Raw genomic sequence first — 10,066 nt, forward strand, 5'->3', positions numbered from 1 at the left:
AATCTAATAACTGCATACTTACAGCTAGTCTTGACCAAACGGTATAACAGCAACTATTTTTTGAGTGGGGTGAGAAATAGCCAAGACTCCGATAGGCATGCATTAGTCACATCGTAGAAATGGAAGATCCCACGAGCAAGGGCCACGAGAAAAAAAAGCTTAACACAGGCACTGCAGTTCATTTAGATGTCAGCTTGCCATCCAAATGTAGCATTTTCATTTCATTACAGGCCAGAGTAAGCAAGGCCCGTGAAATTTGGTATTAACACATCAGCTGCATGGTTATTTATCAGATACGCATTTCAAAGTTTAGTAAACTAGCAAAACCCATCGGACTGGTTTCTTTGACCCATTAGCGGTTGCCAATATTTTACTGATGCTGTGCAATACTAATAACTGTAGATATTGGGGAGAGGAGTTGACCTAACAGCTAGAGCGGTCGACCTCGAATCTGGGGAACTGGGTTAGTCTTGGCAATGACGTTGAACGTCCTTTGATCCAGACACACTCAGCCGCACAGTTCCTATGTGTCTTTTTCAGTATGTCGGTTGCATAGATCTCCATCCAGTCTACCAATCTTAATTCTGGGACTCCGTATAGCAGCCACAAAGCCTCATAGTTTGAAATCCTATGCATAATGAAGGTACTCACCCACATATAAATACACTCATTCGTTTAGTTAGCCTGGTTTCTAGCCATCTAGGAACTTACCTTATTCAAACATACATCCTTGCATTCACTCACACTTTACTAATCGAGCACTCGCCATCCATCCAACTGATAACTCCTTCTCAAATGTGCTCAGTGCCATCTACACAATCATTCACGGTTAAGAATCAATTAACAAGCACTTTCACTTCTACAATATGACCAGACCTATTGGCGTTGACAGTGCTTGTTAGGAGGTTTTTTCCCTAACAAAATGGTTATTATTTTCTTGGGTGCTCAAGATGGCCCCTGGGCGTCCAACGTCACAGTGGACGTGTGCTAAGGGGGGGGGGGGGGGGGGGGATGAACTATTTCCTTACTTCAAACCTCAACTGTGTTTACTTCATAAATGTCATCCGAGAGGTCAACAGAACAGTGGTGCGGCCTAAAAATAGATGCACATCACACACACACACACACACACACACACACACACACTTCTGCCCTATGGACTTTAACGTTTACAAGGTGCTCGAGGGTCATTATGTAGCCCTATTACAAATGTGTTGGCATAGGATGAGACATTAAGCTGCACGCTGCAATTACTAGTACTGGATCAAAGGAGGCAGGCGCCCGTCTGTTTATCTACTCAGGTGGGGTGTTCCTGCGGCAGGGTGACAAATGATGTTATTTCTAGGTTTCTGCTGCCATGTGTGCACGGCTTCACGGGTGAAGTGGGTGTGAGGGGAAGGCCCGTGCACTCGCTCTGTGCCAAGCAAGTAATGCAATAAAGTTCCAGGGACAGGCTGCGGCAGCAAGCATGCAGTGAACACGAGATGCCGAAATAGGAGCTTAGGCAGCGTGCCTGCCAGGCAGCGCTCCCGACCGCCCCTCCCCAGCAACGACTAGATGAGCCCAAAGATGGTCTGCGGGGGGGGGGGGTTGCTCTGTGACAGGCCAATAGCAGCAGACCATTTTATTTAATGTGGTTTTATATAGCGCGGACTTTACCCGAAGGTGTCAGAGCGCTTCACAATAGGAACACTACTGATACATGAGAAAATTACAAGTGAACAAATTACAAAAGCAAATGTTAAGTTACATGAGGCAAAAGTGACAACTGTGAGCAAACAAAATACATGAGGTAGCAAAGGTACATTACAGGAGGAAAAAGTGACGTGTGCAAGTTAAACAAAGGTACAGAGTACAAATAGAGGTATAATACTGCAATAAATGGCAGACTCACCACAAGAACACACTGGGAAGGCACTTCCATAGTCATGGAGAATAGAATTTTCTATAATGGAAGATCTTCCTTCAGATAATAGAGAGGGTGTGAATTAAATTTGGACGGGTCTCTGAAGGAGGAGAACTTTGAGGTCAGTTTTGAAGGCCTGGGAGGAGGTGGTGGTCCGGAACGGAGGCAGAAGTGAGTTCCAGATTCTCACCGTGTTGCCTGAAAAGGATTGGGCCATCGACCGTTCCTTCTTGAAAGTGGGAGGTTCAAGCAGTACATTTTCTGCAATGTGTGATGGTCTAGAGCCTCCAGAGAGTTTGTTTATTCAAAAGGTATTGAGGAGAGGAAGAGTGCAAGGCTTTGTGGGCGATAAAGGCAGTCTTGTAAATAGATCTTGCCTCAATGGGAAGCCAGCGGAGGGTGGATAACATGGGTGTGATGTGGTCGCTTCTTTTGGCCCCATAAATGAAACAAGCTGCTGAATGGAGAACAGGTGGGATTTGGGGAGGCCAGTAAGAAGAGAATTGCAGAAGTCCAGTCTGGAGAAAACCAGCGATTGGACCAGGGTTTTAAGGTCATGCTCCGGGAAGATGCGACGAATCCCCCAAAGAAGGCGCAGTTGGTTTCGGGCAGACTTTGCAATTGAATTAATGTGGGAGAGTAGATGGAGTTGTGTCGAGTATGACACCAAGGGATTTTGCGCTGTCAACAACAATGGGTTTATTGTTCAGTAGATTCATCTGGTCCATCCATGATTGAACCGAGGGAGGAGAAAGGGAGGAGGAATTAAGTTTTGAAAGGATTCAGAATCAGTTGGTGAGTTGACATCCAGTTTTGAATGGAGTCTAGAGTAGAGCTTAGGATGGAGAGATCGTGAGTGGAGGCAACCTTGAGGTAGATTTGAGTGTCGTCTGCATAGAGATGATAGTGGATCCCGAATTTACTTAGGAGATTTCCCAGTGGTTCTAAATAGAGATTGAATGGTGTGGGTGCAAGTATAGAGCCTTGAGGAACACCTTGACCTACCGCCAGAGATGACTGATCGCTATTTTGATCATTTGGGATCGATCAGAGAGGAAGGAAGCAAACCATTTAAGCACAGTGCCCTCCATGCCCATTCTCTGTTGAAGAGTGTTGAGTAGAGTGTCAAAGGCAGCAGAAAGGGCAAGGAGAATTAGAAGACAAGACCCTCCCGAGTATCTGCAGTGCGTCATTAATCACTTGCAGCAGGGCTGTTTCAGTACTGCGGTTTTGGATGAAGCCGGACTGAAAATTGTCAAGAAGATCATAGTCTTTGATATAACAAGAGAGTTGTTTCGCTACATATCTTTCTGTGATCTTTGCAAAAAAGGGTAGATTAGTGATGGGCCGAAAGCTGTTAAGGTTATTCGCATCAGCAGTGGGTTTTTTTAAGCAGAGGGGTGACATTTAACAAAGGGGCGGGGCAACAGCACAGGGATGAATCCCCAAACCGGAAACTGTTGAGGTATGCTAGCGCTATGTGCACAGCAGTGACAGTCCATCTGTGACACAAGGAGCATTTGACAATAGCGGCAATTCAGCTATTGTATTGCACCGAATACATTTAGCTACAGCATGCCCAGGTCGATTCATGCATGACAGCCCATGTTTTAGCATTAGTGACAGTAAGCAGTAACATGCATAACAGAATCCACGCAGTACAAATGTAACGCATAAGAGAGGGCTTGGTGTAGCGGCCAGTGCTGCCGACACACAGGACAGCTATGGCAGGCCCAATCTTTATATAAACAAAACTAAAACCTTGAATATTTACCCGTGTGTGCAGCTGTGGAGTGCTCTGGGCCAAGCAAGCTGGCTTTGGACACACATTCTTCTCAAGCCATTGCAGAAACTTCAATCTGTTTTCACTCAACAGCTGTCTATATTTGCAACGCTTTCACTTTAAGTGAAAGCGCCATGCAAAAATAAACATAGGACTGAGCGCAATCAGAGGGCCCCCATAAAAATAAGAAATTGCTTTGCGACAGCCGCAAAGCAGACTAGACAGTCCGGAAACAAAAATACCTCATTTCCAATGGTATGCCACCATTTAGCATAAACGGTGATGCCAGCCAATGGAAATGAAAGGAAGGGCTTCAAATCCCCTTCTGAAATCTGCTCTTACAATATCTCTTGCCCATCGATCATCGCTTTGCGCTGCAACGATCGATCATCGATTTGCACTGCAATGCCAGGCAAGACCTAATGATGAACGTGTCCTCATGTAATGCAACTGGTGCTATGTAAAGCGTTCAGATACCCAATTCGGGTCAAGTTCGCGCTATATAAAACTCTGTAAAATAAATGGTTAAAAAATCTACTCGCACAGGGGTGGCAAGGGCGCTCTTTAGAAAGTCTGTGCCATTATATTTCCTGACCCACGCGGCATCCTCAACTTATTTTTCTGTACTTGTGCAAAACCATACCGTGACACATGGAGCTGTCAAGCTAATCAAACATAAGGATTAGGGTGTTGGGGAGGGGGGTGGCATTGTTGAGTAGGGAAAGCGACAGACCCGCTGGTGGATTTGGGGCGAGGAGAGCACATGCACGTTTGGAGGGGGCGGCAATATGGAAACAGCTGTGCAAAAAAAAAAAAAAGTCATTCAACAAAAAGGACAAGAGGAGGAGCGGTGGGGTTGAAATATGCAGGCAAACGAGTGACCAAGTCAACCAATTATAAGCAGCGGGGGCACATCCACAAAGTACTTGGGAGGCCTATTGCAACTATAAATCTAGGAAAGACCTAAAAAGACTCACTTATTGCATCTCACCGTACCATCAATACGAAAAAAGTAAAGATCGCGAATATCAAAAAAGTACCAGCAAATGTGGTTCTAGGATGACAACAAAAAAAATCCATAAGAAAACCATCCGCAGGGCCTGGAAACATTGAATACAAATTTATGTTGATTAAGTTCAGTAGAGAGGCCAAACTACAATAAAAAAAATAAAAAAAAAAAAAAAAAGAAGAACCACCTTCTACATATCTATTTCCCATGTATTTACGGTCTTTTGTCAGTGCTTTTTTCACGTCTTCTGCCGTCTCGAACTCAACAAAAGCCTCTCCAGTAGGACGTCCCTCTTTGGAAATGGTGAAATGAATTCCACTGAGACCACCAGTTATGCTGCATTCTGTTAACATACAAAAATAAATATCTTTAACCCGATTCCTATAAAGAACGCAGATTCCAATATCCACACATCTAACAAATGTGTATAGGCCGAACAAATCTACAATTTTTTGCCATTAAACTACTCCCATACCACCCCGATGTAAGCCAGTCATGTGTATGCGATATGCATACCGACCTATTGCCCCCCAAAATTAAAAACTTGCGCCAAGTAGCTGTTCTCTATCAAATGTCGCATGCAATTCAATACACCCACTTTACGTGCATTCAATGGTCGGAATGTCACGCATTAAGCAATTTCCGATTACATAAACCGACGGATCAATAAAAACCATCTAAGACTAAATGCTGGCTCCCACCCCAATTTAAGAATTAAACAGGATTGTTAGCGTTAATAATTGCAATTGTAAAAGGTAATTAAGACAACTTTGAACGAGCGTGAATTTCTACCAAATTAAATATAATTCGTCATAACCTTGTTTCCATGGGTCTCCTGAAACATACGCACCTGAAAAAAAATCCAGCACTTCCTCCTGCGTGCAGGACCATGGCAATCCTCGAATTTTTACTACATGTTCATCTGCCATTGTAAAACCTGTCGTCCACAACGATAACGAATTTATGGTGAATATAAAATAGGTTAATGTTGAAACTTTAGCGCTCAATGTATCCTAAGTTAAGAAGCTAATTAGTTGACGAAATAAGCAGACAACCCCCACAAAAGAGATGTCGGGCACGGACTGCAACATCTAGTAGACAATTGAGACTTCCGCATACAAAAAAAAAACATGTACACGATTTAAACCACATTACCCTAACGAAAAATATCAATGAAAACTACAGAAACCCGTTTACATACACCCCCCCCCCCCGCCAAATATCCATTCATGACAGAGCAAGGGAGAAAACTGGGACAATTTCAACTAATTAAAACTTGTCCGTTTCATTCACCGTCAATGGCCAATAAATCCTCATCATATTAACAGTTTTTGAAAGTCAAATGTCCATGAAAATTAAATCAACTTCCGGGTTTGTAAGAGGGTGGAGGAACCTCCACATTTACACGTCATAAGGGGCGGGCGACCCTATGCTGAGACCAATTCAGTAATGCGACATACTACATTTTCTTTCCATATTTAACAAACGAACATAACGAGTAAAAAAAATACGCAGTGGAACCCACACAGGCATATTACAGCGCCGTATACCATTGGAATTAACTCGCGCCGAAGCTACCCGCTCCTTTATCAGGGTGCATCAACCTTCCAAAACGCCATTTAAATATGACGGTGCATTGAGGGTCAACTGCATCTCATCAGTAAGAAAATCATTAGACATCGGATACGTTCTGTAATAAGCAGGTGTCGGGCGACACGTTCCCATTTGCATGAAACACTACATTACACCACAGATTACATGTATACGGTGGAATTAAAGGGCATATATAAATCACTAAAGACAAAAATAAATAAAAATTGAGGCGGCAGCTTCCCAATTGCCCGTGCTCTCAAAACAGCTGCGTATAACTGGATCTCACTATTCTGGTCAGATGACTACCTTGACAACAACAAAAAACACGGACACGATAAATTACATACGCCAGAAACTGGCACGTGAGTGGTTCTTCTGTTACAGAATTTGCACAACGCGAGGCTTGTTCTAGAGACGAGGGACCCGCCAACACTACTAACAAGCAGAGCCCCGCCACTACATTAACCTCCAAGACACTTCATCACCATATACTGACGAGAGATAAACACCACTACAGTAAGAAAATAATCTGCGTTAAAGCAAAGTCTGTCTGAAAGCAAGGACGGAGAAATAACGAATGACAAAATGGCGCGCACGGGCACACCACTGAACAATGTCGCAGTAATAAGGTCTGGGACTAACGGCTCCCAAATCACTTCTGGTACGATGTCAGTCATGAGCGCAAAGAACGTGATGAAACGCATACGAAAACAATACAACCCACCCGAGAATACATGTACCTCGACCAATCTTACCTCGGAGCAGAATATACCGAAATACAAACTTCTTTAAACGATCTGAGAAAGAAACGAACAGCTACTTCCCCGTCGATACAAGAATCCTGGTAGTAGGCGTTCTAATGAAATACGCAGCGTGATGACGTCAGAAAGTAGCTGCCCTCGCGAGACTTTCCAAGGGGGTGTTGTGGATAAAAACTAGCTAGCAGACATTTAAGTGCAAATGCCATTTTACCGTGCACTATCGGCAAGAAATACATATTAAAATGGAAGTCGTAAATACGGACGTCTTTAGTTTGATGAGAGACATGCGTCATGTTCAACAAGAGTTCTGAACAAGCATTGAAAATTCAATCGGTCTCACCTTTGATTAAGTTAAAGCCATTTGCTTTGCTAATTCTATTGTATAGCAAAGCAAATGGCTTTACTTAATGGGACACCTGAATGCCGTGAAGGGAACGGGTGCTTGGCACATAATCAGACGCCCTGAGAGGAACGGCTGATTCTTCACTGCAGGCGCCGTGAGGGGAACGGCTGAATCTTCACTCCACATGCCGTGAAGGGGAACTACATCGCCCGGCAGCACCCAGCAGCTTCGACGCCGCCCTGACGTTGCACTTGCGCCCTGAGGCGCTATAAGCACAGAGCGCCTCCGGTGGTTCTGCCAGGGCTTGATGGTGAAAGGGGAGGTGCAGTGTTCTTCCAGTAGCTCCACGAGGTCCTTGTGGGTGGCTAAATTCCTCAGGATGATGGGAGGGATCCGTAGTCGCTTGGTGGGACCAGAAGAGGTCGCAGGTTCAGATGCCTTGTGGTCCTGAGGGTGGGCGTCACTGTCCTGGGTATTTTGGAGAGCCAGATAGCAGTTTGAGGTTGGAATTGCCCCGCTTGCGGGGGTGCGCAGGCAAGCTTTGATGCTTTCTCTGGTGAGTTTGGGCCCGATTCGCGTCCTCTCTTCTTCTTAATGGAGAAGTGTGGCTCAGGGGTTAGAGGCGGCAGACCTGGAGCTTGAGTTCGGCCCGGGACCAGGGTTCAATTCCCCGCCTCGGCGCGTCTTGGGCTCAAAATTCCACGGACTCGTTAATTCTCGCTCCGGTGCCTTCTCAACTCACGGGTTCACACTCTGCGACTCTGGGCAATAGCTTGCTTAATCTCCACAACGGCCCCTCGCGGTGGGATGCCTGGCTTTCACCTTGTGGATACCCTGCTAGGGTTATCTCACAGGGGAATACCAGAACGGGTTCCCTAAGCAAGCGCTGAGATGCCCCAGGGTAAGTCGTGCGCTATATAAGTTTCATTCATTTCATTTCATTAATCTGCCATTCCATGTCGCCTTCGGCGGTGGTGCTGGATTGAGCCATGGCGTCTGCCTCCATGGTCAATTGATGCAGCTGGATGGGGGGTTAAGGGGTTTAGGCCCTTCTCCTTTCCCTCTTCCACACGCAGCCTGGCGCCCCCGTCAAGCCAGGGAGACGCAGGCCCAGCACCTTAAAGGAGTGGGAGAGAGGGCAGAGCGGGCCGAACCGAGAGTCTCCAGCCGAAAATCGGAGTGCAAGATAAATCAAGCAAAGCGCAGCAATGATAAATTAAACTGTAATCTGAGTGCAAAATCAAGGGAAGATGAATTAAGCAAGCAGAGCGCAGCAAGACAAAATGAAATCTGAGTATCAAAGCGCAAGCAGAGGAATTTACTCAACAAGCAGAGCGCAGCAATGACAAATTGCAGTCTGAATACAAAATCAAGTAATCAGTATACAAAACCAGTCATGCATTGGAAGTTAAACAAGCAACAAAGCAGAGCGGAAAAGCTCCAGCCGAAAATCGGAGTAAAAAGAAATGAATCAAACAATGAAGCAGGCCAAATCTACCACAAAGGATAGAAAATGGCGCCTACCAGGCATGTTCTTCTCTAGGCGCTGCTTGCAGGATTCAATCCCCCATCATGGCGGCCATCCAAGAAATCAGATGAGGCAGAAATCCAATCATCCGGAAACCAATCAAATAATCAATCAATGCATTTGTAAAGCGCGCTACATACCCGTGAGGGTCTCAATGCGCTGGTGGGGGGGGGGGGGGGGGGGGGGGGGAGGGGGGGGAGAGGGGAGGCTGCCACTGATCGAAGAGCCAGGTCTTGAGAAGTCTTCTGAAGGCCAGCAGGTCCTGGGTTTGTCGTAGGCTGGTAGGGAGAGCGTTCCAGGTCTTGGCGGCGAGATAGGAGAAGGATCTGCCGCCGGCTGTGGTTTTCCGGATACAAGGAACTGTGGCGAGGGCGAGGGTGGCAGAGGTTGCGGGTGGGGGTGTGGAATCTGAGTCGGTTGTTGAGGTATGTTGGTCCGGTGTTGTGCAGCGGTTTGTGTGCGTGGGTGAGGAGTTTGAAGGTGATTCTCTTGTTGACGGGGAGCCAGTGTAGGCCTCCCAGGCAGGATGTGATGTGGCTGCGTCGGGGGACGTTGAGGATCAGTCGTGCCGAGGCGTTCTGGATTAATTGTAGTCGTCTCAGGAGCTTGGTTGTTGTTCCTGAGTAGAGGGCGTTCCCGTAGTCGAGTCTGCTGGTGATGAGGGCCTGGGTGACGTTTTTTTCGTGTCAGGAGGGATCCATTTGAAGATCCTGCGGAGCATTCGGAGGGTGTTGAATCAGGCCGCGGAGATGGCGTTGACTTGCTTGGTCATGGAGAGGGTGGAGTCGAGGATGAAACCCAGGTTGCGTGCATGGTTGGTGGGTTCCTGGGCTGTGCCTAGCGATGTGGGCCACCAGGAGTCATCCCAGGCTGATGGGGTGGGTCAGAGGATGAGGACCTCCGTATTGTCTGAATTCAGCTTCAGTCTGCTGTCCTTCATCCAGTCGGCGACGGCCTTCATTCCTCTGTGGAGGTTGGCTTTGGCGGTGTGGGGGTCTTCGGTGAGGGATATGATCAGCTGGGTGCCATCGGCGTAGGAGATGATGTTGAGGTTGTGCTGTCGTGCGACGTGGGCGAGAGGTGCCATGTAGATGTTGAACAGCGTCAGGCTGAGGGAGGATCCTTGTGGGACGCGGCAGATGA

At 46.6% G+C, this 10,066-nt stretch overlaps 1 protein-coding gene and 1 long non-coding RNA gene across 3 annotated transcripts in view; one reads left to right on the forward strand and one right to left on the reverse strand.

Moving 5' to 3' along the window:
• Window positions 1–7,168, reverse strand: part of HNRNPH3 (heterogeneous nuclear ribonucleoprotein H3) — a 147,660-nt gene extending 140,492 nt beyond the window's left edge. Inside the window, exons 1-3 of one of the 2 annotated variants that reach the window (XM_086922157.1) lie at window positions 7,047–7,166; window positions 5,549–5,635; window positions 4,886–5,041 (exon numbers count right to left, since the gene is read on the reverse strand). In XM_086922157.1, the coding sequence (XP_086778283.1) occupies window positions 4,886–5,041; window positions 5,549–5,627 (235 nt within the window). In that variant the 5' untranslated portion in view covers window positions 5,628–5,635; window positions 7,047–7,166. Of the gene's footprint in view, window positions 1–4,885; window positions 5,042–5,548; window positions 5,636–7,046 lie in introns of both variants that reach the window. The other variant, XM_086922158.1, reaches the window with a different exon arrangement.
• LOC147711439 (uncharacterized) lies at window positions 1,185–5,044 on the forward strand. The gene is made up of 2 exons (XR_015295924.1): window positions 1,185–2,701; window positions 3,424–5,044. It is a non-coding gene; the product is annotated as an uncharacterized LOC147711439 (long non-coding RNA).
• Window positions 7,169–10,066: the final 2,898 nt, after the last annotated feature.

This window comes from Lissotriton vulgaris, chromosome 5, assembly GCF_964263255.1.
Source record: "Lissotriton vulgaris chromosome 5, aLisVul1.2, whole genome shotgun sequence".
Taxonomy (NCBI): domain Eukaryota; kingdom Metazoa; phylum Chordata; class Amphibia; order Caudata; family Salamandridae; genus Lissotriton; species Lissotriton vulgaris.